The 23,804-nt window shown below is 30.0% G+C and overlaps 1 protein-coding gene across 2 annotated transcripts in view; it reads left to right on the plus strand.

The window, feature by feature from the left end:
• LOC143240578 (glycogen synthase kinase-3 beta-like) overlaps positions 1-23,405 on the plus strand; it is a 61,412-nt gene extending 38,007 nt beyond the window's left edge. For both annotated transcript variants that reach the window (XM_076483242.1, XM_076483241.1), the window contains 4 exons: positions 5,917-6,023; positions 7,701-7,894; positions 10,646-10,832; positions 19,167-23,405. In XM_076483242.1, coding sequence (XP_076339357.1) covers positions 5,917-6,023; positions 7,701-7,894; positions 10,646-10,832; positions 19,167-19,420 — 742 coding nt within the window. In that variant the 3' untranslated portion in view covers positions 19,421-23,405. The remainder of the gene's footprint in view (positions 1-5,916; positions 6,024-7,700; positions 7,895-10,645; positions 10,833-19,166) is intronic.
• The last annotated feature ends 399 nt before the right edge of the window (positions 23,406-23,804 follow it).

A 23,804-nucleotide genomic window follows, 5' to 3' on the forward strand; every position in this document is an offset into this window, starting at 1 on the left:
AGTATTTCTGGCTTTCTAACTACGTGACAAAAGCCATTACAAATTCATTCAAGTCAGTTAATGTGTATCCCATGGGAATGAAGCTTGTGCTGAAAGAAAAAATTTGCAATTCTCCATTCATATAACTACATAATATAATACACCTCTTGATAGGTAAACATTTGGGCTTTCTATTGATTATAAATAATACAGTATTAAAAGTAAGATAGAACTATCAACAAATTTTGAAAAGAGAGGATGTGATGGGTGGGTGTGACAAGGGCAGTCTGTTTTTCCACTTAATAGCTCTGTAACCAAACAAGATTAAAATCTATAAAAATTATGGTTTGTATAAATGATGACACTTATAGTGAATAATTTATTTAATTTCATGCTTATAGGAGAGGTATTGAATAAAATGGAGAAGAGGGGATACCTGGCAAAAAAGTTAGTTTTTCACACTGGGGAAAATTGAGGATTTTTATAAACATTTCTTTATAAGCTTAAGTACTTAAGTTGTATACTGTTAAAATTGGATTATTAGCTTTAATTTTATGCTATACTAATTTGTATGACATAAAAAAAAGTAGTTGAATTAAATTTTTTACTTAAATCACTAAAACCTTGTGACACATGGGGTAAAGGATATGCATGCATAAGAGGGTTAATGTTTTGTATGTGGGTCCTTTTGCTCTAAGAAAAAATTTTAAATTTTGATTTTTGTGTCACATAACATGTCCATTTGTCTTATCGTTCAGTTTCCATTTTATTATTCCCATCTAATAAACATGTACAAGTAGCTAAGAATGAGAATCAAGAATGTGAAATATAGACAAGGTAAATATGATATAAGAACCACCCTCCTCTGTGATTTGCTGAGATACCAATATTTTTACTGAATCTGCCACAGTAGCTCCTCCCATTATGCCAATCTTTTGCAAGCTTTTCTTTTGTCTCATTTACTACTAATTAGCTCCTGTTTATAACAGATAGAAATAACATTCTACCCTCTATTTAATATTGATAATTGTTTATAAATAACTTGAGGGAAAAATAGTAATTTTGACAAAACTGTTGAGTGTTGAGAAATAAGTCATTGCTCAGAATGGGATATTTTTTTAACCACATATAGTTTATTTAAAGACAGATAAATTACAGGCATTTTGTGAGTGTACTAAGAGTAATTTGATGATTTTTTAGTTTTCAAAAATTAATATTTGAAGCCTATAAAAGTTATTTCTACACATTCCACACAGAAGAATAAACAAGACTTATGGTGAAGTCTAGCATATTTGATGCACGAGAGCAGCATTTTTTAACATGGTTACTTACTCTATCTTTGTTTTTCAGTATATTCTTCATTTAATTTCTACATTTTAGGAAATAGAGCTAAACTTTAAACATTTATGAGTAAATAATATATATATTTATATACATGTGCAAAATATCACTGTAATTTTCAGTATATTTGTACTGTAGTTACATTTGTGTTTTGTAGGCCAGTACATAGTTACACCTACTGATTTTGTTATTCTAATTGTCTGAACTGAAGTAAGTTAGAACCAAATTTTACAACAATTGAAACTTAGCTTTCTTAAATAAGTTTATTCATAACATGTGGAAAAGTATTTTAAAAATATAGGGAAATAATATTGTACACAAATTTATGCCTAAAATGAAAAATAGATTTACAAATTGTTTGGATCAAGAACACATACATAAAACTCAGAACAGAATAAAACTGTTTATATATGTCTGAAAGGAATAATGCACATACAAATTCCATAAATCAAAAACAAATGCACAAAGTTGTGCAAAGAAAAAACTGTATGTAAGAGTGACTGGAAATTGAGAGGCATGTACTTTACTACAAACGTTTTAGAAAACTATAAAAGGCCATACCAGTAATAACATATACAGTATAAAATTATAATACATATCTTAAAGGAATAATGCAGTTTCAAACTGCATGAACCAATACCAAATACACAAGATTGTGCACAGAAGAAACTTTGTGATTAAAGGGAAATTTATAGACATGTATTTTTATTGCAAACATTTTAGAAAACTGTAAAAGCCATACTAATGATAGCATTATAATACATGCCTAAAAGAAATAATACAATTTCAAACTGTATGAATCAAAACAAATACATAAAGTTGTGCATAGGAAAACTTTATGAATGAATGGAAACTTATAGATATGTATTTTTATTACAAACACTTAAGAAAACTGCAAAAACCAAACTTATGATAATATATACAGTATAGCATTATGAACTGATTTTGACATGTGAAAGAGAGCATCACTATTTTACATGTAAGTGTATGAATACTAACAAAATTTACAGAAATATTAAAGTGAAAAACCAAGCTAAAATGCTGCTAAGATTTGTTAATTTTTTATTTTAGAAAATGAAAAACTGCTTATAAAGGAAAATGGCAGACAGACCTTGTACATAGTCTTAACTTTTTTTAAGACTAACGTTGGTGTGATACTCTTCAAAGTGTTTCATACAAAGAAATTGTACACATTTTACATTTTGTAAGTACTTTTATTTCTAGGGAGACACATTCTGCATCTTTTTTCTGTTCACTTTTTTCCCTACACTTGTGTCAGCAAGTGTAGAGAAGAGCCTGCCAAGAGTAAGTTTCAGAAATCATGAGTCTTGTACAGTTGTAGAGAGTGATATACCAGATGGGCCTGGTCTTTTTTGAAGTTGAGGCTCAATATGAGCTGTGACCAGGTCCATTCTGAAGGCCTTCTGGGATAATGCCGGCTGATTGGTCTATAGCTTGTACAAAATGTAAGCATTTACAACCGTCAAGTCAAAAAAAATTTTTTTCAATTCCAATTTATAGTCCTTTGTGCAGTAGAATGGTAACTTAATTGTTCGTCACTTAGGTCCACTTCTCCAACAAACTATTTATAGTCCACAATTGCAGGGGGTGAACAAAAAAAAAAGTTCCCCTTGAAAATGTTAATTTGTAATATCTTTTATTAGATAACAGAAAAAAATGTAAAACTATATTTATTTTTTTTTAGAACTCACTCAACAAGATCTGTTCATATATAATTTCAAATCCTAATTTCAACATTGGCTTTTGCAAATATCTGAACTTTTCATGATTTTAGTTACATGTTCTCATAAAAAAGTATTGTACATCTGCTGTAGATTTAGATCTTATTCTAAGTAGCCTACAGAATGATCAAACAAGTTTCTCTGCACTAATCAAATGTAAAAATGAAACTCAAAATAACACAAACCATGTTTCAATAACTGTGATGGGCACAGCATAGACCCATTGCATAGCCTAGTGTTTAATGACAAGAAAATGCCCCATTTTCCAGTTGAGTTTTTTTTATTTGGTTCTCTCTGCATTGCATAGGTTTATGTACAGCTACATGATTGTTCTGGATCAACATTTTTCTTATCTTAGGGTGACTTTAACCACCTGTTCTTAAAACTGAGTTACTGGACAGATCACTATTGGAATTATTCCTATATGCCAGGTGACATGTCCTGAGATAATTTACATTCACCCTTTGGCTACATTTTTGGTATAATATACATGAGTTCACCTACATATTTGCACACTAAGTATTTGCACTACAAGTTTTGATACCATATATGTATCTTCACAAAATTTGGTAGGCTTTTTAATGAAATATTTTTACTAAAGATTTGTGAAAATAGTCTTTCATTATTAGTCTGAGTGAAAAGTGATTTCATGTTTTGATTAAAAAGCTATTCTTCCCAAGAATCTCAAATATTATTTGCATAATATATAAAACCTAAAAACATTTCAAACATTTGTTTTCAGTAAGATTTTATATTTTGTTATTTTCTATACTCATAACTATTGTAAAAAAATTAGAAAGTAAATGAAAATACAAACGTTTAGTTTAAGAAGTAACTTAGTCTCATAACACTACATGTGAACGTATATATATTTTACTGTTTTATTATATTGATCTTAACATTACATAAACATATATATTTATTAATTTATTGTATTGACCTTCCAGTCATGCCCAGCTAACATTACATAACTTGTATTAATGCAGTGGATGAGTACTCCTTAGGTATATATCCAGTAATATAAAACTGAACTCTAGTCTTCACTGTCGTGATTGTTTTAATGGACTAGTATTTTGTAATATACATTCTCTTTTCAATTATTATACATTATATATAGATTACAGGTTATTATTATTATTTAGAAATAAATTATTAGACTTATATTTCTTAAAATATAGAGCAATACATCAAGAAAAGCAAACAATTATCTCTTCTCACTAAGACCTTTATATCCAGTTGTTGTTGAACGTAGGTTGCTAAGCCTTTTAGAATTTCACACATGGACGATATCAAAAAATTTTTTTACATTTTATATATACAGTTGAACAAACAAAGTATCATAAATAACTAAGATGTATTTAGATTTTAAAAAATGTGAAACTTTGAGCAGACTAAAGACACCTACCTCTTTGAAAACTTGGATCGAAAGAACATGGTAGCCATTTCACAGATCAGAATGGCTGAAATAAAACACTAGAGATGTTCTAAGCTGTTGTTTGGTTACACATCTTGTATACTGTAGTAAGAGTATATAAGAAATTGTTTCAAAAAATGGAAAGAGATGAATGGAGCCATGGTATTTGGTTTGGTACACAAGTTAAATACAGCAAAATAAAAGGGTATGAGGTTTTTATTTTATATTCTAGCTTGTTAATATTAGTAATTTGAGTTCCTAATTTGTATAAAACTATAGACTTGTTATTTTGATGTCACAAACATCTAATTTTAAAGTGCTGCATTCAATATACCACATGACTCAATAAAATCTATATTTAGATGTATTTTCATAATATTTATTTTGAAATTAATAAAGTAACTCATTGTTAATATTAAAGTTTGAATTATAAACTACAGTTTGATTCCAGATTTATTGACATAAATTCATAAAACAGTAGTTCAATAAAATTTTGAATGCAAGTCAACAAACAATAACATTGCCTGTGACCCGTCGCAAGAGTTAATAATAGTTTGAGCTTTCTTCCATTACCATATTTGTAATTTACACTAATATTTGAGTTTTTAAGAATGTTTTGTATACATCATCTAGTGATACCTGCAAAATACAATATCAGAATACAAAACATGCTATTTTTGTTGATATCTGGGGATATGCCCCGTGAGAAAATGTTTGAAAATTTAATGCTATGATATTGAATCTTCAGCCATTTTAACTACAGATATTACATACACAAAATTATGTATTTAATTAAAAGAAGCAGGTTTTAATACGAGTTGTAGTTTTATATGCCATGAAAATTGGTCAGGTCATGGCTTGACTGGCCTTACTGCTTCCTATGACCTTCAATATATTCTTGTTGGAGATAACACCTTCTTCAATACACACATCTGTAGAAATGATAAATGAAGGCTACATCTGCAAGCTGATAAATTGATGAGTTACAAACATTCATAAAGTTCATATTAACATATATGTACTATCTTATAAATAATCACCATATGTGGGTGGGGTGATTGGCAAATGCTGTATGTGGTTTATACCAAGTTCAATGTGAGGTTTTCATGTTTTTGTTTTGGTAAGTTTATAAGTATGTTCATTTTCTTTTAACATAAAATAATAGTTGTAATTATAAATAATTATTGATTTGCTTCTGTTGAGTAAAAAAAAATCTAGATAAGTAGGCAGTGTTGTCATAGTTGCTTCAGAATGATGAAAAATATTAACACGTTGAGAGACAACATTTGAAGATTATTCAAATTTTATTTCAGAAAATGAAATATAAATAGCCATACTGTTTTGAATTAACTGTTATATATTGTTAATTTGTTTGTTAAACTCTTTCATGAAATAATTTTATGTGTCAAGAACTAACATTTAAGTTTTTTTTTATTTTAGTGCTAAGAACCTAATTAAAGGTGAACCAAATGTTTCATACATTTGCTCACGTTACTACCGAGCACCGGAACTGATATTTGGTGCTACTGACTATACAACAATGATAGGTAAGGAGGCTGATAATCTTGTTTTAATAATATGAGCATGTCTTTGTGATTGTCTAGTGTTCTTTAAAGATTGATGTTGGTCTCAGAGTGAATGAACTTTAATTACTTTGGTTGGTTGATTAGTGTACTAGGTTTCATATACTAAATTCCATATTTTGCTGTCAATAAATGTATTATATTGTTCAAGAAAATACTAAGTTGATTAAAAAATGAAAATTGTTAGGAGAATTGATTTGCTGATGTGAAATAGCCTTTCTGAAAACATTTCTATTGAGTATATTGAATTTGCATTAAGAGTTTCAGAAAATTGTATTTTTAAGCAACTTAAGTTAACATCTAATCATTATAACATGAAATATTGTAAAATTATATTTGTGGTAGATGAAATAGTTTAAAATGACTAAAACTGTGAATAAATTGTTGAACTCTACAGGGCTTACATAGATGTTTGTAAACCTTGAAAGTACATCAGTTTGCCTTTTTCCTTTAAAACAAAGCTTTTAAAAATATGTACTTCACTGCAAGGAAAGACCTTGATAATGGTAACTTGTAAAGGTTGATAAACTTTAAGATAAATAATTGAAAATCATCTGTGTGAAAGCAATTTCCATTTATCATACAGTGATGTATAAAAGTCCATTTGCACAAGCACCTTTTAATTGGCTAATGAGTGGATCTTGATCATATTATAATGACAGTAGTGCTGTATCCCACAGCAACAAAAACAGGATAATTAAAAAAAATTAAAATAATTAACCAAGTATGTTTAATTAATCAGCAATTTATCATCAGGTTGTTGTTTAACCAATCATAAACATGATTTTACAACCATTTTCCATTCTTAATTGTTATAATTGTTGTCAGAATTTGAAACAGTTTTGTGTAATAACTCGCATTATTTTTTATCAAATATAAAATATACTAATATATTTGTAAATCTTTGATTACTGTGTATTCGCATACTGTTGAATGTATATTCAAGTCACATGGGTGGAGGTGTGGAATTCTAACATCACCTTACAAATCCTGTTCGTCAACTGCTGTGGATTTTAGGAAAATTTCACCTTTTTTTTCTGTTAAAATTAAATGCTTATAGAAGGTGTTTCTTCTAAATTAGCCTTATTGTAGGTAATTTGTAGGTAGCCTGTTTTCACACCAGGTAAAATATCAAGATAACACTACTTGTTAAATGTTTTAAGTTTCTTGTTCTGTGCCTGGGATGATAGAACTTTCACTCTCTGGGTATGTTACATGAAAAATATTAACTTAGTCTGTTCTGTTCTGAGAATTTTTTTATATAAAATATACACATGCTTCTTGAACATTGTTATAAATACTGTTTCATCTTCATTTGGTTACTTACCTATATCAGTTATACATACATACATACATACATACATACAGATTTTTTATTTTAAATGGTGTAATACAGTCTTAAAAAAAAAAAAATGATGAGGAATTAAATGGCTAGTTAAAGAACCAAAATATTTTAGTGGTAAAGTCTACATATGTATGAAATGCCTTGTTTTATATTTTTGTATAGACTTTACATGCTACTATATTTACAAAATGCAGAACAGTGCAGTCTGTCTATCTTTCTGTTGCTTGTAATCAGGTTTGGTCTGTGAGCTTATAAATATATTGCTTAGTAAAGTCTGTGGTGTTCTTTTTATTCAGATGTCTGGTCAGCAGGATGTGTTCTTGCAGAACTATTACTTGGTCAGCCTATCTTTCCTGGTGACAGTGGGGTGGACCAGTTGGTAGAGATTATCAAGGTTCTTGGTACTCCCACCAAGGAACAAATCAGGGAGATGAACCGCAACTACACAGAATTTAAGTTTCCTCAAATCAAGGCCCATCCTTGGCAAAAGGTAGTAGTTTTCTACAAACCACTTTTGTCTTGATTTATATTGTTTATTTTCTAGATAATTTTTAATTACTGGAATGTGTTTTGGAGAATTTATTATCCTTTTTAACATTTGAGGTTTTTAATGTGCCGTTGTTGTATATTGTATTATGTTACTTTCAGGACAAAGAGAAATTATGTATGCTTATGTGAATAATTTTCTTGTATCCCTTCTTTAAATTAAATTTTTAATTGTCATATTAATTATTATGTATGAAATTTGTGATTGTTACACATGTTTTTTTACTTTGACCATTTCCATCCAGATTATTTTATATCTTAATTTTGTTTGCAATAGACTTATTCAACAGGAATCAAAATTTATAAAGTTCAAACATTTTATAAAAAGTAATTAAAATACAGAATATAAAGATGAAGTAAATTAAAAGGCAAACAAGTAAACAAGAACAGCATAATGCAACAATTTAACAGTATTATACAAATATTTAGAACAGATGTAATTTTACAGAAGTTGTGCTACTATTTAAAGTTGTAAATTCATTTGTAATAGATAAACTTTCTCCAAGTAAAAGTTCATTATTGGATGATCCAGATGAGATGACTTTGAAATTTGTAATCAAGATGTGGTGGTGATTGTTTTAACTGTGTGTGTGAATTGTAGAGCCTAGTGGATTTGGTTATTTTTTTAACAGGTTCTGATTGATATTTCCACATGTTTTCAGGCTTGCAGGTGTTTGTAGCATACAGTTTTGCCAATTTTAAGTAACATTATAGGCACCACTTGCATTTATATACAACCCTGGAATGTTGCATGGGAGGTAATAGGTCCTTAGGTGTAAATAGATTTTGTATTTTGAAAGCTGATTCAAATTTCATTTGCAGTTGAATTTGTGGATAAAATGTTTTAATTATTCTTAAAATTTGTGACTTTGCCATGGAACTTTGCTTGTCTACAAAAAAAGGAATGATCAGTTCATACTGAAATCACCACCTACAAAAATTCTAATAAACAATGGCTATCCCATCATTTTTTCAAGCCCTAACACAAGTTCCTTTCTCAAAGATTTAACTCCCAAAGAATCCATACATTGTTGACAAATACCCATTAAGATTGATTGATTGATTTTTTTTTTTTTTAGGTAAGCAAAGTTTCATAGCAAAGTTACAAATTTTAGGAATAATTAATATATTGTATTTGCAAGTTCAACTACAAATGACAGTTGAATCACCTTTTAAAATACAAAATCTATTCAGTGCTAATGACCTATTACCTACTCCTGCACATTCCGGGATTGTATATAAATACACATGTATAGTGGTTATGCCACTTACATTGGCAGCACTATATGCCTCTTACACCTGCAAGCCTGTGAACATGTGGAAGTATCAAACAGAACTGGTTAAAAAAAACACAAAAAAACTATAAAATCCACCAGACTTTATCAGTCACACACACAATGAAAAAAAAAATACCATCCTATCTTGTTTACAAATTTCAAAGCATCTCATTTGGATCAACCAATATTGAATTTTTAGTTAAAGTCTGTCTGTTGTAAACGAACTTACAATCTTAAATAATAACGCAGCTTCACTACAGTTAAGTCTGCTCTGACTATTTGTATAATATTGTTACAATTGTTGCATTATCCTGTTCTTGTTTATTTGGCTTTAAATTTATTTCATCTTTACGTTTACAAGATTACAAATATTTGTACCTAATGTCTTACCCTGTTCAATATCGCTAGCTGAAGATGGAATATATATATTCTAAGACATTCAATAATTAAATGTTACTCTCACATGTCAAATGTTCATTGTTGTTGCCATCATTTTACTGTTCATCATTAAGTTTACTTCATTTGTCATGTGATATATGCAGCTAATAATTTATCATGAAAAAAAATGCTTTTAATTTTTTTGTGAAGCTCAAGTAACTTGCGACTTAAACCTAGGTTTATGTACCTGTTATGGTGATTATTATGCAGGTACTGTAGTTGAGAAAGTACACGTTTCACAATTACCTGAATAAAATTTTCTTAATCCATACAGCAATAACAACTGGAGGATAAATATAATGTATATAATAATTTGCATTGTAAAATGGATTGATATTTGACAAAAACAGCATAATTATAGTACGATATGTCATAAAGAATGATGTTTCTTATATTTTTTCAGTCCCTGTGAATTAAATGTAAAAATATAGTTTCTCTTAAATTCTCTCTCGTGTAGTTTACATGTCCAACTATGTAATGTTGCATTTACAGAATGTTCTACCTGAAAACATATAAAGAATTAAATTATTCCTTCAAATATGCACTCTAAATTTCTATAAAGCATTTATTTGATAAAATTGACTCTCTAAAATGTCATAATTGTTCCTACAATTATTTTGAAATGAATACTGTACAACCGTAATTCTGTTTTTTATCATTTATAACAAATTATTTAAAGGAAATAAAAGGTTACAATCAGCTGGTTAGTATTTCTTTGTGTATAGGAAGCTGCACCTCCAATTATGTATTTATTATTTGTGTGCATTACAAAGGACTTGTAGAAATGAAACTTACAAAAGTTTTAGTATTAAACTTCTGAATAAACTGTAATGAGTAATGTTTTCAATTGTTTCTTCTAAACAGATAATATGGTACTTAAAAGAAAATTGGGAAGACTGAAAAGAATGAAAATCATTTTGTAATTGTAATGTTTGAATTGTTATTTTAAACACTTATCACAAAAAATTAATTTTTTTTAGGTATTCCGAGCTCGGACACCACCTGAAGCTATTGATCTTGTTGCAAAGTTACTAGAATATACTCCATCAGCTCGTATCACTCCTCTGCAAGCATGTGCTCATACCTTTTTTGATGAATTACGTGAACCAGGGACAAAATTACCTACTGGGAGAGAATTGCCACCTTTATTTAATTTCACTGAGAATGGTAACTTAAACTATTAAAAGTTAGAACTTATGGTACTTAACAATAGAGTTGATACTTAATCACATAAAACATACATGAAATTGAGCGATTACTTAATTCCATGAGATAATAAAGGATTTATTATAAATAGTTACAATATTGTTTAACTGTAGAAAATTAAATATACCAAGGTCTTGAAGAGGAGAGGAAATACACTACATGGCTAAAAGTATGTGAACACCCAACCATCACACACATATGTGCTTGTTGAACATCTCATTCCAAAACCATAAGCATTATTATAGAGTTGGTCCTCCCTTTGTGGCTATTACAGCCTCCACTCTTATGGGGAGTCTTTTCACTAGATTTTGGAACATGGCTACAGGGATTTGCTCCTATTCAGCCACAAGAATAGTAGTGAGACCAGGCACTGATGTCGAGCAAGGAGGCCTGGCTCGCAGTTGGCATTCCAGTTCATTCCAAAAGGTGTTTGATAGGGTTTATCAGGGGTCTGTGCAGGCCAATCAAGTTCTTCCACACCAACCTCAGCAAACCATGTCTTTATGGACTTCACTTTGTGCACGGGAACATTGTCATGCTGAAACAAAAAAGGGCCTTCCCCAAACTGTTGCCACAAAGTTGGAAGCACACAATTCTCCAGAATGTCACTGTGAGCTGTAATATTAACATTTCCCTTCACTGGAACAAAAGAGCCTAGCCCAAACCATAAAAAACAGCCTCAGACAATTATTCCTCCTCTGCAAAATTTTACAGTTGGCACTATGCATTAAGGCAGGAAGCATTCTCCAGGCATCTGCCAAGTCCAGATTCATTCATCAGACTGCAAGATACTGAAACATGATTCATTACTCCAGAGAATGTGTTTCCACTACTTCAGAGTCCAACGGGGTTGTGGTTTACACTATTACACCTGATGCTTGTTTTTGCACATGGTGATTCGAAGTTTGTGTGTATGGCTGCTTGGCCATGGAAACCCATTTCATGAAGCTCCAAAATGAACAGTTATTGTGCTGACGTTGCTTCCAGAGACAATTTGGAACTCATTGGTGAGTGTTGCAACTGTGGATAGATGATTTTTACACACCTCAGCACTCAGGGGGGTCCTGTTCTGTGAGCTTGTTTGGCCTACCATTTCATGGCTGAGCTGTTGTAGCTCCCAGGCATTTCCACTTTACAATAACAGAACTTACAGCTGATCGGGGTAGAAATTTGATGAACTGACTTGTTGAAAAGGTGGCATCCTGTGACAGTGTCTCGTTGAAAGTCACTGAGCTCTTCAGTTTGATCCATTCTACTGCTAGTGTTTATCTATGGAGATTGCATGGCAGTATTCTTGATTTTATGCTCCTGTTAGTAATGGGTGTGGCTGAAATAGGTGAACCCACTAATTACACTGCACAACAAAGTTTTTACTTCTTGAACACTGTTGCGTGTTCCTTATAGATTTTCGGCTGCTGGTAGTTAAGGCACTCGACTTATAATCTGAGGGTTGTGGGTTCGAATCCCTGTCACACCAAACATGCTCCCCCTTTCAGTTGTGGGGGTGTTAAAATGTGACGGTCAATTCTACTATTTGTTGGTAAAAGAGTTGGCAGTGGGTGGTGATGGCTAGCTGCCTTCCCTCTTGTCTTACACTGCTGAATTAAGGGACAGCTAGCGCAGATAGCCCTTGAATAGCTTTGCATGAAATTAGAAAAAAGAACCAAAACCTATGTAATGGAATGTCAAAAGGTAGTTTTGATTATTGCTATTATACAAAAACTTGATATCAGTTGTAGTTATCACATATCTTTCTGATTTGCACATCTTACCCTTTGTATGACTAATACTGGCCAGGCAGTTAGGGTGCTAGACTCATAATATGAAGGTTGTTCAAATTCCCATCAAACCCTTTCCACCTGTGGGGACATTATAAACGATAGTCAATCTCACTATTAATTGACAAAAGAGTAGTCCAAGTGTTGGAGGTGGATAGTGGTGACAAGCTGCCCTCCCACTAGGCTTATGCTGCTAAATAAGGGACAGCTAGCATAGATAGCCCTTGTGTAGCTTTGTGTAAAGTTCAAAAATAAACGACTAATATTGCACTGGACTCGCACCTTCAATTTTATTAGAAAATTTGTTTGTTTGTTTTGAAGTTCACGCAAAGCTACATGAATATTAGAAGGTAAATATCACTTTGTCTGTGGTGATACTTTATTCAACTTCATGGAGCCTAAAAATATAAACAATGGACTATTTCTGCATTGCACCTATAGAAGGTATCAAACTCATATTTGTAGTACAGGAAAATTCTTTAATATTAGTATTTTAGTTACACTGGCTAATAACACTGCACAACAAAGTTTTTGCTTCTTGAACACTGTTGAGTGTTCCTTATAAATTTATGGCTGCTGATCAAGAAAATCACATCCAAATTTGCCCATCACGTACCATTTCATCGAAATCTTCAGTTTCACCAGGATATTGCTACAATGGAAAAACAATATCAGGTCAATTGGAATCTGTCGGTGCTTGCTGACTACTGTTGGACACTGCAACGTGATGCACTGGACATTGAATACAAATGAAAATCAGGAGCAAAACACTTTTAATTATGTTGAACTTAATAGTGTATTAGAAACATAAACGCAATTAAATACGTTATTGCAGGTAAACAGTTAACTATGTATTTCTCAGAGTTCCTATGTGATGAAGCAAAACCAAAACTATATTTGTGCATACCCACCGGGTACCTGTCACAATCAGCAAAAACTTTTCAAAAAATTGTTGTGCAGTGTTAGAAAATATACTTATACTTATGGCCGAGTAATGTAGCTTTACACTTACATTAATGGAGACAAAATTATTAAAATATCAGTTAAATTGATGTTTTCAATTATATCTTATACTTTGTACAATGTTTTACAAAAGATTAATTTAACATAGTAGTAATCAGGGACATATACAGGAATTTGTGATTAGTTCTTTTCCAAACAGGAAATTTTGAGATGTTCATAGATTCTCAGCAGGTTTTTAAATCTGCAAGATAAATACTTACTTCTTTGAAGTTTAAAGATGGCTTTTCAAAATAAGACTGAAAGTGTTGTTAATTCTAGACTTGAATCTAAATATGTATTCTTTTAAGATTGTAATGTATATGTTTAGATTTAAAGCTCTTAGCTTTTCTTTAACATAAATTATGCATCATATAGACTTAACACATCTTAACCCTTAAGTGTACAATCATATTCACATTGGAATGGTAAGGGAATAAACTTTATTCATAATTTTTCATTACCTTGAAAGCTATTTCATATGCATTGGAATGATAGGTACAAAGTAAAACAATACTTCATCAATATCAATAAGCTTCCTCCACAAACCAAAGAAAGCATTTATACGCACACACCTAGACGGAAAGCAAAATCAACCAACAAAAGTAAATATACCCCACAATTTAAGAAATCTGGAAACCATATACTGCTGCATACCATATATTCCCGACATCAGCAGCAAAATAACCAACATTTGGCAAAAACTAGTAACAAAATGTGACATTCCAATTAATACCAAATTTATTTAAAAATCAGGCACAAAACTAAGGTCTATACTATGTGAAAACTACACTGACAAACACAACACCAACATTATTTATAAAATACAATGTGATAACTGCCACAACTTTTATATTGGAGAAACAAGTGTAAAAATGGAAACCAGATTCACAGAACACAAAGTCACCTTCACATGTTTTTGAACACTGCAAATCGAACAAACACAACATAACCATAAACACCCAAATACTAAATAAAGAAACAAACATAAACAAATGCAAAATTAAAGAAGCCTTACTTGTACAACAACTCAAGCCCAAAATAAACCAATACAAAGGAACACCTTTATACCTATATTAATAAATATAATCCAACATCTAAACACACCCTCTACAATCCTACACTCAATTACACAACCACCTTCAAACATGTGGTCAGCTATCAGTCAGTTACCTCTTTCTTTCTTTGTGAACCTGATGATGACCGAAGAAAGCGAAACATTGTTTGCTCCTCTAAATAGTTTTCTTTTCCCATACCAGCTGTTTTTATGTGTATATTTTTCTCTTCAAGTGGGTTTTTTCATCATCACAGATTAAAACTTCATGAAAACATCAGTAAGGAAAATATCAATGAATGACTTAATTTATCACATTGTGCTACTTTTACAGAGTCTAGTTAAAAAAATAAAAATTAAAACTTTTTAACTACTTCATAAATAGTCATGCATTCTGTTACTTCTCTTTAACCCTTCCAGAATGGATGCCCCTTGAATGCTTTTCTGTGTAACTCACTGTGTTGCATTCAAAATTTATTATCAGTGTATTTGAACAAAATTAACATAATATATGTCATGGCTCTTTAGTTTCAAGTCTTTTTTTAAAAAAAAAAACTTTTAAAACCTACTTGTAACTTGAAACTTATTGTCACATTAATAATAGGCTATGAAAATTTTCTACTTTGTCACTCAGCGTCTTCAATAATAAAATGGCAGTTACACAGATGTACATCTATCTCCTCACTTATGCTTCATAAATCTTTTAGCCACTATAGCTAATGCAATGAAATCTGCATTAGCCAACACTCATTTCATTAGTCATGCCACTTAAAGTATTAAACTAATGTTAGTAGGTATATTGAAGCTGTTCAATAGAAATGTATTATATTTGAGGTACTGTAGTAGTATAATGATGCGAATGTAAGAATGGTAACTTTGAGGTATTTGTTACCAAAGCAATCACATTGCCAGCATTTATACTCTATAAAATATATTTGTATGTATAAAAGACAAGAAGTATCTTCAAGGAATTTTTATGTTGTAAATTAATACAAAACAGGACTAGACATAAATTAATTATACTATTATGCAGCATTGTAGAGGCAGTAATCATTAACACTGTTTGGCATAAAAAGTTATATGTCTAAAATTGTGAGTAATACACTATTATAATACTGTAACATTGTACTAAACATGCACTGGTATGAAAAGAAAAACTTAAATCTCGATGCAACCATTGAGCCTTGACAGTTCTCAAGTAGTCATAATCAAAGTTTGTTTTTTTTTTGCATCCCTGGATCCTTATCATTGTTCTTTTTTGGGACTGGTAGCTAAAAAGACAGTATTGGTTTAATTTCTTTTGACTTGCATTTTTTTAGAACCTGCAATGCCATCTTTACAGAACATGGATTTGACAAGTGTAAACCACAAAGTGTTAAAATGTGTTGACAGTTCATTATATGGTCTTAGTGTTATATATGTTTTTGTGTGAGTTAATTTGTATTCTGGACAAAGAGGACAAAAAGCTACAGATAACAGTTAATTTATTCAATATGGCATCTTAACTTATGCCTTTTTCAAGGGTCAGTGAATGTCACAGGTGCTAGACTGATCTGAAATTGGAGTAGCCAACAAGAAAATAGAACTACACCAATATTAGGGGACAGTACATGTAAAGTGTGTTAAATGTATTGTTAAATGGTTTAGAATTGCTGATCTTAATGGTTAAGAAAAAGAATTTAAAAAGTATTACAGGGGCCAGGCATTGTGCTTGTTAATTAAAGGGATTTTGGATTGAATTAAAAGAAATTTCTTAAATTTTCTATGAGAAAAATTGCAAAGTTTAAAATTTACTTTTGATAAAGTTTTTCATTGATTATACAATGTGCTTTTATGTCATGTTCAGTGGTGGTTTCTTTGCTGTCAAGAATACTTAAAAAAGTAATAATGAATTTCAGTTCACTTGTGGCAAATTAAAGGTAATTTAAATTCTCTACATTGAGTTCAGATCACATTTATAAGCATGGTGATCAACTAGTGAGAGCAAAGAATCTAGACTCTACAATGCTTACATAGTTTTTTGACTTGTATGTTTCATAAGTTCTTTGAATGATTGCAGTGGAAACAAATAATGAATTTTTACAACTCCTGACAGATACCACACCTACCTTCAACAGATTTGTTTGAGCTATATAGCTTACATGTAGATGTTACATACACTTGTGTACTCATTAGAAAGAGCTAATTTTACACTATAATATAATTTATTTTTAAATGGGCATGCATTTGTCATCACAAAGTATATGTAATTGAAAGGTATTATTTGTTGCTTGACTGATTATAGCACTTAGTTTCTTATGTAAGTGTGTTATAGTTGAAATATAGTTTAAATTGTGTTTTTAAATCTTACTGTTATATTTTAGTTAACTGTGTATTAATTATATTGTAAATGTACATTGTACTTTACAGTAGTTCTCAAGCCTCACAATATTACATGGTGTATGAATATTTTACTAAAGGGTTGCACATGTCTGTTTATTACATAGTAATATACCTTGAGGGTACCATTGAGGTGAATAAAAAGTGTCAAAGTATAAGAAGGGAAAATAAAATATTGAAAATTAATTGTATGTGAAATTCTGAATTTAACTGAAAGAAAATCTTTAAAAGATTTTCTGAACAGATTAAAAGGTATTTTTTCTGTTTTGTAATATAATTATTTCTTTGCATTATATGTTGATAATAAGAGTTAGTGATATGATAAAGAAAATGAAAAATAAAATTAAATAGTTACCTTGAAAAAACTTTTAATATTGTTTTTGGGATGTTCTAGAGATAATGCAAATGAGATATAAAAACTCAGATAACGAAAAGTATTTTTATACTTAAAAATCACTTTGTACTCAATTTGTTAAGAGTTGGTTGCAAATAACTACAGTAGATAAATGTTTGTAGTAGAAACAATTATAATAGTCATTCTTTATGTGCAAGATACTTTTTGATCTTTAACAAAATCTTACCAGTTTTTGAGATATGTCAAGAAATCCCAGGGTGTTATTGTACAAGTGAAATTCACAATTCAATTTTCACAAGTTACAGTAACTCATCATGAAAGGGTTAAGTGTCAAAAATGAGTTATCTTGAAATAATAAATAAATAGTTTGTTTTATTATATGACTTTTTTTTTGTAATCAGTGTAATTAGCAAGTTGCATAGCTTTTAAAATCAAACTTTTTTAGTAGCCATGCGACATACACATAAAGTTTAATATGCATGTGCACTAGAATTGTTACATTTAAAAATCAGTATAAATTAATGGATCTGTTTAAAAGCATATGCTAATTGATAATCTGGGAATGTAATTTCAGTTAAAATTAAACTTATTAAACACTACAAGATACTCAGTTTCTATCTATACAGCTTTGTACAGATTGTTTTCAGTATATTTATACTACTATATTTCTGTTCTACTATGTGTAATATTTTGTTATTTGCATTTCTTCCAGTAATTAACATCACACTGTAATAATTAGCATAAATGTAGTACTGAATTCATAAATATTAGTAGAACAAAAAAAATTGACAAAAACTGCAGAAGTCAAGTGCTTTTAATGTTTGGTCTTTACAATTGAGTGCAGAATTGGTCAGGTATATAATTCTTCAAAAATACTAGCACAGCAAGACTTTGAAAAATTGAATAGTTTATAATAGGTTAAATGTGTGTGTGTGTGTGTGTGTGTGTGTGTGTGTAAGTTTTCATATTATTAGGTTTAAATATATTTGAAAGAAATTGTATTGCATTTTATTATTAAAGACAGTAAAAGAAATTAAGTTCCTGTTTTATTTTCTGAAAGAGTGCTATTACCAGGAGTGTCTACCTAAGAATAAGAATTATAATTAAAGACAAGATGCATGTATGTAATTAGGCTTGGCATTGCCAAGTGGTAAGAGTGCTCAATTCACAGTCTGAAGGTTGTGGGTTCTGATTCCTTTCCCATCCAACATGCTTGCTCTTTCAGGTGTGGGGCATTATAATATGATGGTAAATCCCACTGTTTGTTAAAAAAAAACGTGTAATACACTCTTGTTTTAAACTATATTTAAACTTTAAATATATATATATATATATATTGTTTCTCTTATTAAATTCTACAATTTTCTCTTTTCTTTAATTTTGGACTTGTAGTCCACTTTAATTTAAATCTGTTTCTTTTAGATATGTGATGCAGTTGGTAAAAAAGAAAATATGACAGTCAGCTGAGAATATTAACATAATTTTTTTTAATGCAGAACTTAGCTGTTATCTGGTTTTCAGCATTATATTTTTGTAGCTATATCTCTTTTAGTATATCTGTATTTTTTTATTATATCTACTTTATTATTTTTTTACAGCCCATTTCCATTTGATTATCATGATAGTATTTTTTTATTTTTATATGATTTGTGACTTCATTATTTCAGTAATTGTTATGAAATTAGACCACCAAAATATACTTAAGTTTTGATTTGTTTTTTCATTTCTAGAACTGCGAATCCAGCCATCATTGAACTCTATCCTTGTTCCTCCCCATATTCGCAACAACATTGGAAATCCACAAAACACTGTAACCTCGGCTAATCCAGGAGGGAATTCAGAAGAAACTGGTAGTAATGGAAACCCATGTCTAGGTGGTGGTAGTATGGGGACTGGAGAGATAGCTAATTCTGTTGCCATGGCAGGATCTAGTGCAGAGGCTTCATCATCTGCCCAAGCTTCAGCATCAACAGCTACAGCGTGATTTTAACACTGTTGAATTGCTGGACTAACTGGCAGCTAAGCCTAACATGATGATCAAGAGAATAGAAGAGCAAATGTTAAAGACAACAAGCAACAGTGTAGAAACATTTGGACTCATAGTGGTAACAAAATATTAACCGACTCCCCAGTGCAGCACATTGTCTACATCTTAGACCAGTCCAGCCATTTATGGCTTGTATCTTTTTGTTTGTTAAATTCTTGTAAGCCTTAGTAAGTAAAGGTTTATATTGCATGTAAAAGAATACAGAGTGCTTGTACATAGGCCAGAATGCTTTATCAGTGTGTTTTAGACTCCCTTTCACTAGGTATTTTCCTGATATGTATGGAGCATGTTTATTGTTAGCATTATGTAGTTTTGAACTATATGTGACAAACATAAGTTATAAAGGAAAACATCAGTTTAAATAAAATATCATGTAATTGGTTTAGTGAAAGCTGCATTTTTAACTTTAAATGTTGCCAGGTTTATATCTGAGTAAGCAATTAGTAAATATTTGCTGCACTTACATCAAAGTATTCACAATTATATTGAATGAAATAGAGAGGCTTAAAAATATATTAAAATCAAGAAGTTATATTTAAAATTTACAAATTTTTTCACTAGATATATGAAATTTAAAGAACAAGAAAACAGTAGCATTTTAAGTGGAATACACTTGTGAGTTGCATATAATTAATATTTCTTGCCAAATGACAGAGCTGTAATCAGTGACATTTGAGTATTATTTCTGAACAAACTGATATATTATTATTTATAATGTTTTCCAGCTGAAAAGTCAGGGATTGTAAATGTGCCTGTTTTGTGGAAGTAGCTCCTTAATAACCAGACATTTGTAATGCTTTCACAATGCTTGGTAACCCCAAGTAGTGAAAAGGGAATTTTTTGTATATATAAAAAAAAAAATATATATATATATATAATATTTGTGGTACAAGTCTTGAGTTATATCCCAGTGCTTAACCTTAATAAAATATTTGATTTTCAAGTCACTGCTTTATTATTTTAAAAACAGTCTATTAAAAAGTGTGCATATAAATAAAGCATTTCTGGATGTCATCCATATGTTGGAGGGGGGTTATTTCAAAGGATTTTTGGGTTTTTGTTCCCAGGAAATTATTGATGATATGAATGAGTTCTTGAAGCACATCAGGAAGTTTAACAGTACAACACTTGTAATCTATAAATATTGACTAATGTGAAAGGTTTATTACAGTTTTATGTTAAACAAAACTTAGTTATTCTCTTGTTCAGGTTTTATTGAAATGAAAGTTTGTTTTAAGATGTGATTTTGTGTCTTTGATTATAACTAGCATCTTCAGGTTTATCTTGTGATGGTAGAAGGCTTTGTGCCATGTACATTTTAATTTTTGGCTTGCAATTTCTATACTTACATTTTGTAAGATGCTTTCTTCTATAACAGTAAAAAGAAGTCCTAGATCTAAATGGTTTTATATCCATGAGGATTATTGTAGAAATTATGTTCTTACATAGTTACAGTAAACTAAGTGTTTTGGAATGTGGAATAACTTCAGTTTATGAGAACTTGTTTTCTTGAAAATTTCACTGTTCTGATAGATAAGTATTATATTTTTTTCTTCAAGAAATTTATTTAATGAAGCTAGGGTTTTCCAAGGAAAGTTTTTTACTTAATATTAAATTATACATTTTTTTAGATAATTTGAAAACACTATTTGATGTAGATGTAGAATCAGCAGTTATGTGTCTTATTTCATCTATGCCTAAGACATAAAATAACTGATAATTAGAAAATTGTCCAAATATTATTTCTCATTGGCCTAATAAATGTTACTAACTTGTTCATTTCATCACTATTATTGTTTTAAGTAACTTGTGTAAAAATCATGATTTCTGGTGTCACATTTGCAAAACTGTATTTTCATGTTTGTATTGCTGACTTGGAGCTTTTTATCGGTGTCTGTTACAATTTTTTTTGCAGGAAGAAGATTTTGTAATAAAAAAAAATTACTTCAAATGAATCTTATCAAACTAGATGAATCCAATGTTTAAAGCAAAAACGAAGTCTGTATGGAGTTTAACTTTCCTTAGTTCTGTTTGAACATTTGTTAAAGTGGAAAAAATTAGTTAAAGACTAAAAATATATATAATTCTTACTTGTGTCAAGATTTTAGAAGTTTTCTAACATCAACTAAGTGGAGTTTTGTGTGTATTTGTGTGTAAATAGATATCTCACAACACACATAATCACATTCATTTGTAATATTTTTAAGCGAGGCAAAATTTTAAATTATTGTGATGATAACCTTTGTTAACTACAAGCCAGTGGGTTTTAGAAATATTAGTTGGGATTTGTCATAATTTATTACTATATCAAGATGGACGTATGTTTTTGTGGTTAATTATATTAGAATGTTTGAAAAACGTGGCTTACTAAAAGACCTTGTTCCCTGTTAAGAGGTTTTATTTGAGTATAGTCCTCTTTATGAAGCTATTTCTTTATGGTTTCAGTACATCAGTTGTGTCTTAATCCAGTTTTGTAGTTCAGTGAGGTACGGAGTTCATGTTAATTACAGACAAAGATGTTGTTATTTTTTTTGTTTTCAAATGTTTAGCAGGTGTTTGTATTTATTGATTTGCAAAGGCAACTGGAATTGGAAAAGTTTTACAACAATCTTTTAAGGAATTATTATATAAAGATGTTGATTTCAGTTTAATTCTTTAAGGATTTAAATAAAACAATTTTAGATTAATATTTTGAAATTAAGTCTAAGAAAGATATTTAGTATCCATTTATTTGAATGTACATAGAAATTCTAAGCACTTAATCTGTATTGGCAGTATTGAATTTGAAGTTATCAGTGAAATGTTACTTGATGGTATTTTTTGTTTCATTTAGAGCTAAAGTTTAAAATAATGTAATACATTAAATTATTTTATAAAGATTAAGATACTGACATTTGCATAATACAAAATTCATCAGAAAAATGTAACTAACATAAAAAAAACACTTATTTGTACGTGCCTTTAGAAAGTACTTCTCAATTGTTTTTCAGTAAATCTTGATTATAGTAACATACGATTGTTTAGGGTTGGAATACCACAGAAGGGTAGTTTAGATAAAGAAACAAAAATAGATTACAGGTTATTTAATAACATACTGTTCTGGTATTTAGGTAGTTTAGTAAAGTTAGTCAAGAGTTTAATGAGATTATTGAATATATACAATTAATAAACTGAAACAATTGAGATAACTGTAAAAAAAATTTGGAGAAGTATGTAGGTTTTAGATTAGAAATGTAATTGTACTTGTATTTTGTTTTTTCTAAATTTGATGCACCTGTTTCTCTTTGTATGATTCAATTAGAAATTTTATAAACTGTCATAACTAACACTTTTTAAACTTTCTCCACAGTATGTTTTTCTAATCCACTTTCTTAATGGATTATAGTAATACCAGTCAAGAAGCAAATTATATGTCGTACCATTTGTGAGTTTTGTATCTATTAAATGTGTTTTAGGTATTAAATGATAAAAAAATTTGGCTTTTACTTCAGAAGATATAATGTTTTGTAAAAAATGTTTTTAGGTAATTCCTATAAAAGTTTTATTATCATGTTTTCTAGTTTGTTTTATTTACAGGTGAACTTTCATCATAGCTGTGTGTTCTGAGCTTTTGTTGATAGTGCTGAATTAAAAAAAAAAAAGGAACATTTCTAACTATGTAACAGGAAATCAGGAACCATATTATCTTGACTAGCAACATTAGTACCTTCATTAAGTGTTCAACATAAATTTGACTGAACAAATATCAGCTATTTATCATTGACAAGATGCATTCTTGTGTTACCCAATCTTATACACCAAAATAATTTTTGTTTAATACAGCTTGAGGTCATGTAGAGTCCTTTAGAAAGTACCTCAGGTGGCTTTTTGTGTATTCTGCCAGCACTGATGTGTAATAAATTTATTGTATGTAAAAAAAAAAGATATATATATATATTCTGGTGTCAATTATTTTGTTGTTTTTGCTGATCTTTCAATGTTTTATCAGTAATTCGAAAAAAATGCAAAAACTAAGCTCACTAGCACTTTTATTAAAGCTGTATGTTTGATACAAATTCAAAGAGCTATTACCATAGAGTACTTAACAGTTGTACGTGTTGTGAGATTATTTATTTTCAGCTGCTTCTCAATCCAGTACAATTATTAAATTTTGACTGACAAGGCAGGGAAATGAGAATAAACTTTTGATTAAATTAACATGGGAAACGTTGTCACCAGAATACATTTACACGATCTATAGGTTTATTGTAAAGTTTCATAATTACAAAAAGTGTGGTCACCTGTTTAAATATTTGAGGCTTATACATCTTACTAATTTATA

Source organism: Tachypleus tridentatus, chromosome 13 (genome assembly GCF_004210375.1).
Source record: "Tachypleus tridentatus isolate NWPU-2018 chromosome 13, ASM421037v1, whole genome shotgun sequence".
Classification (NCBI taxonomy): domain Eukaryota; kingdom Metazoa; phylum Arthropoda; class Merostomata; order Xiphosura; family Limulidae; genus Tachypleus; species Tachypleus tridentatus.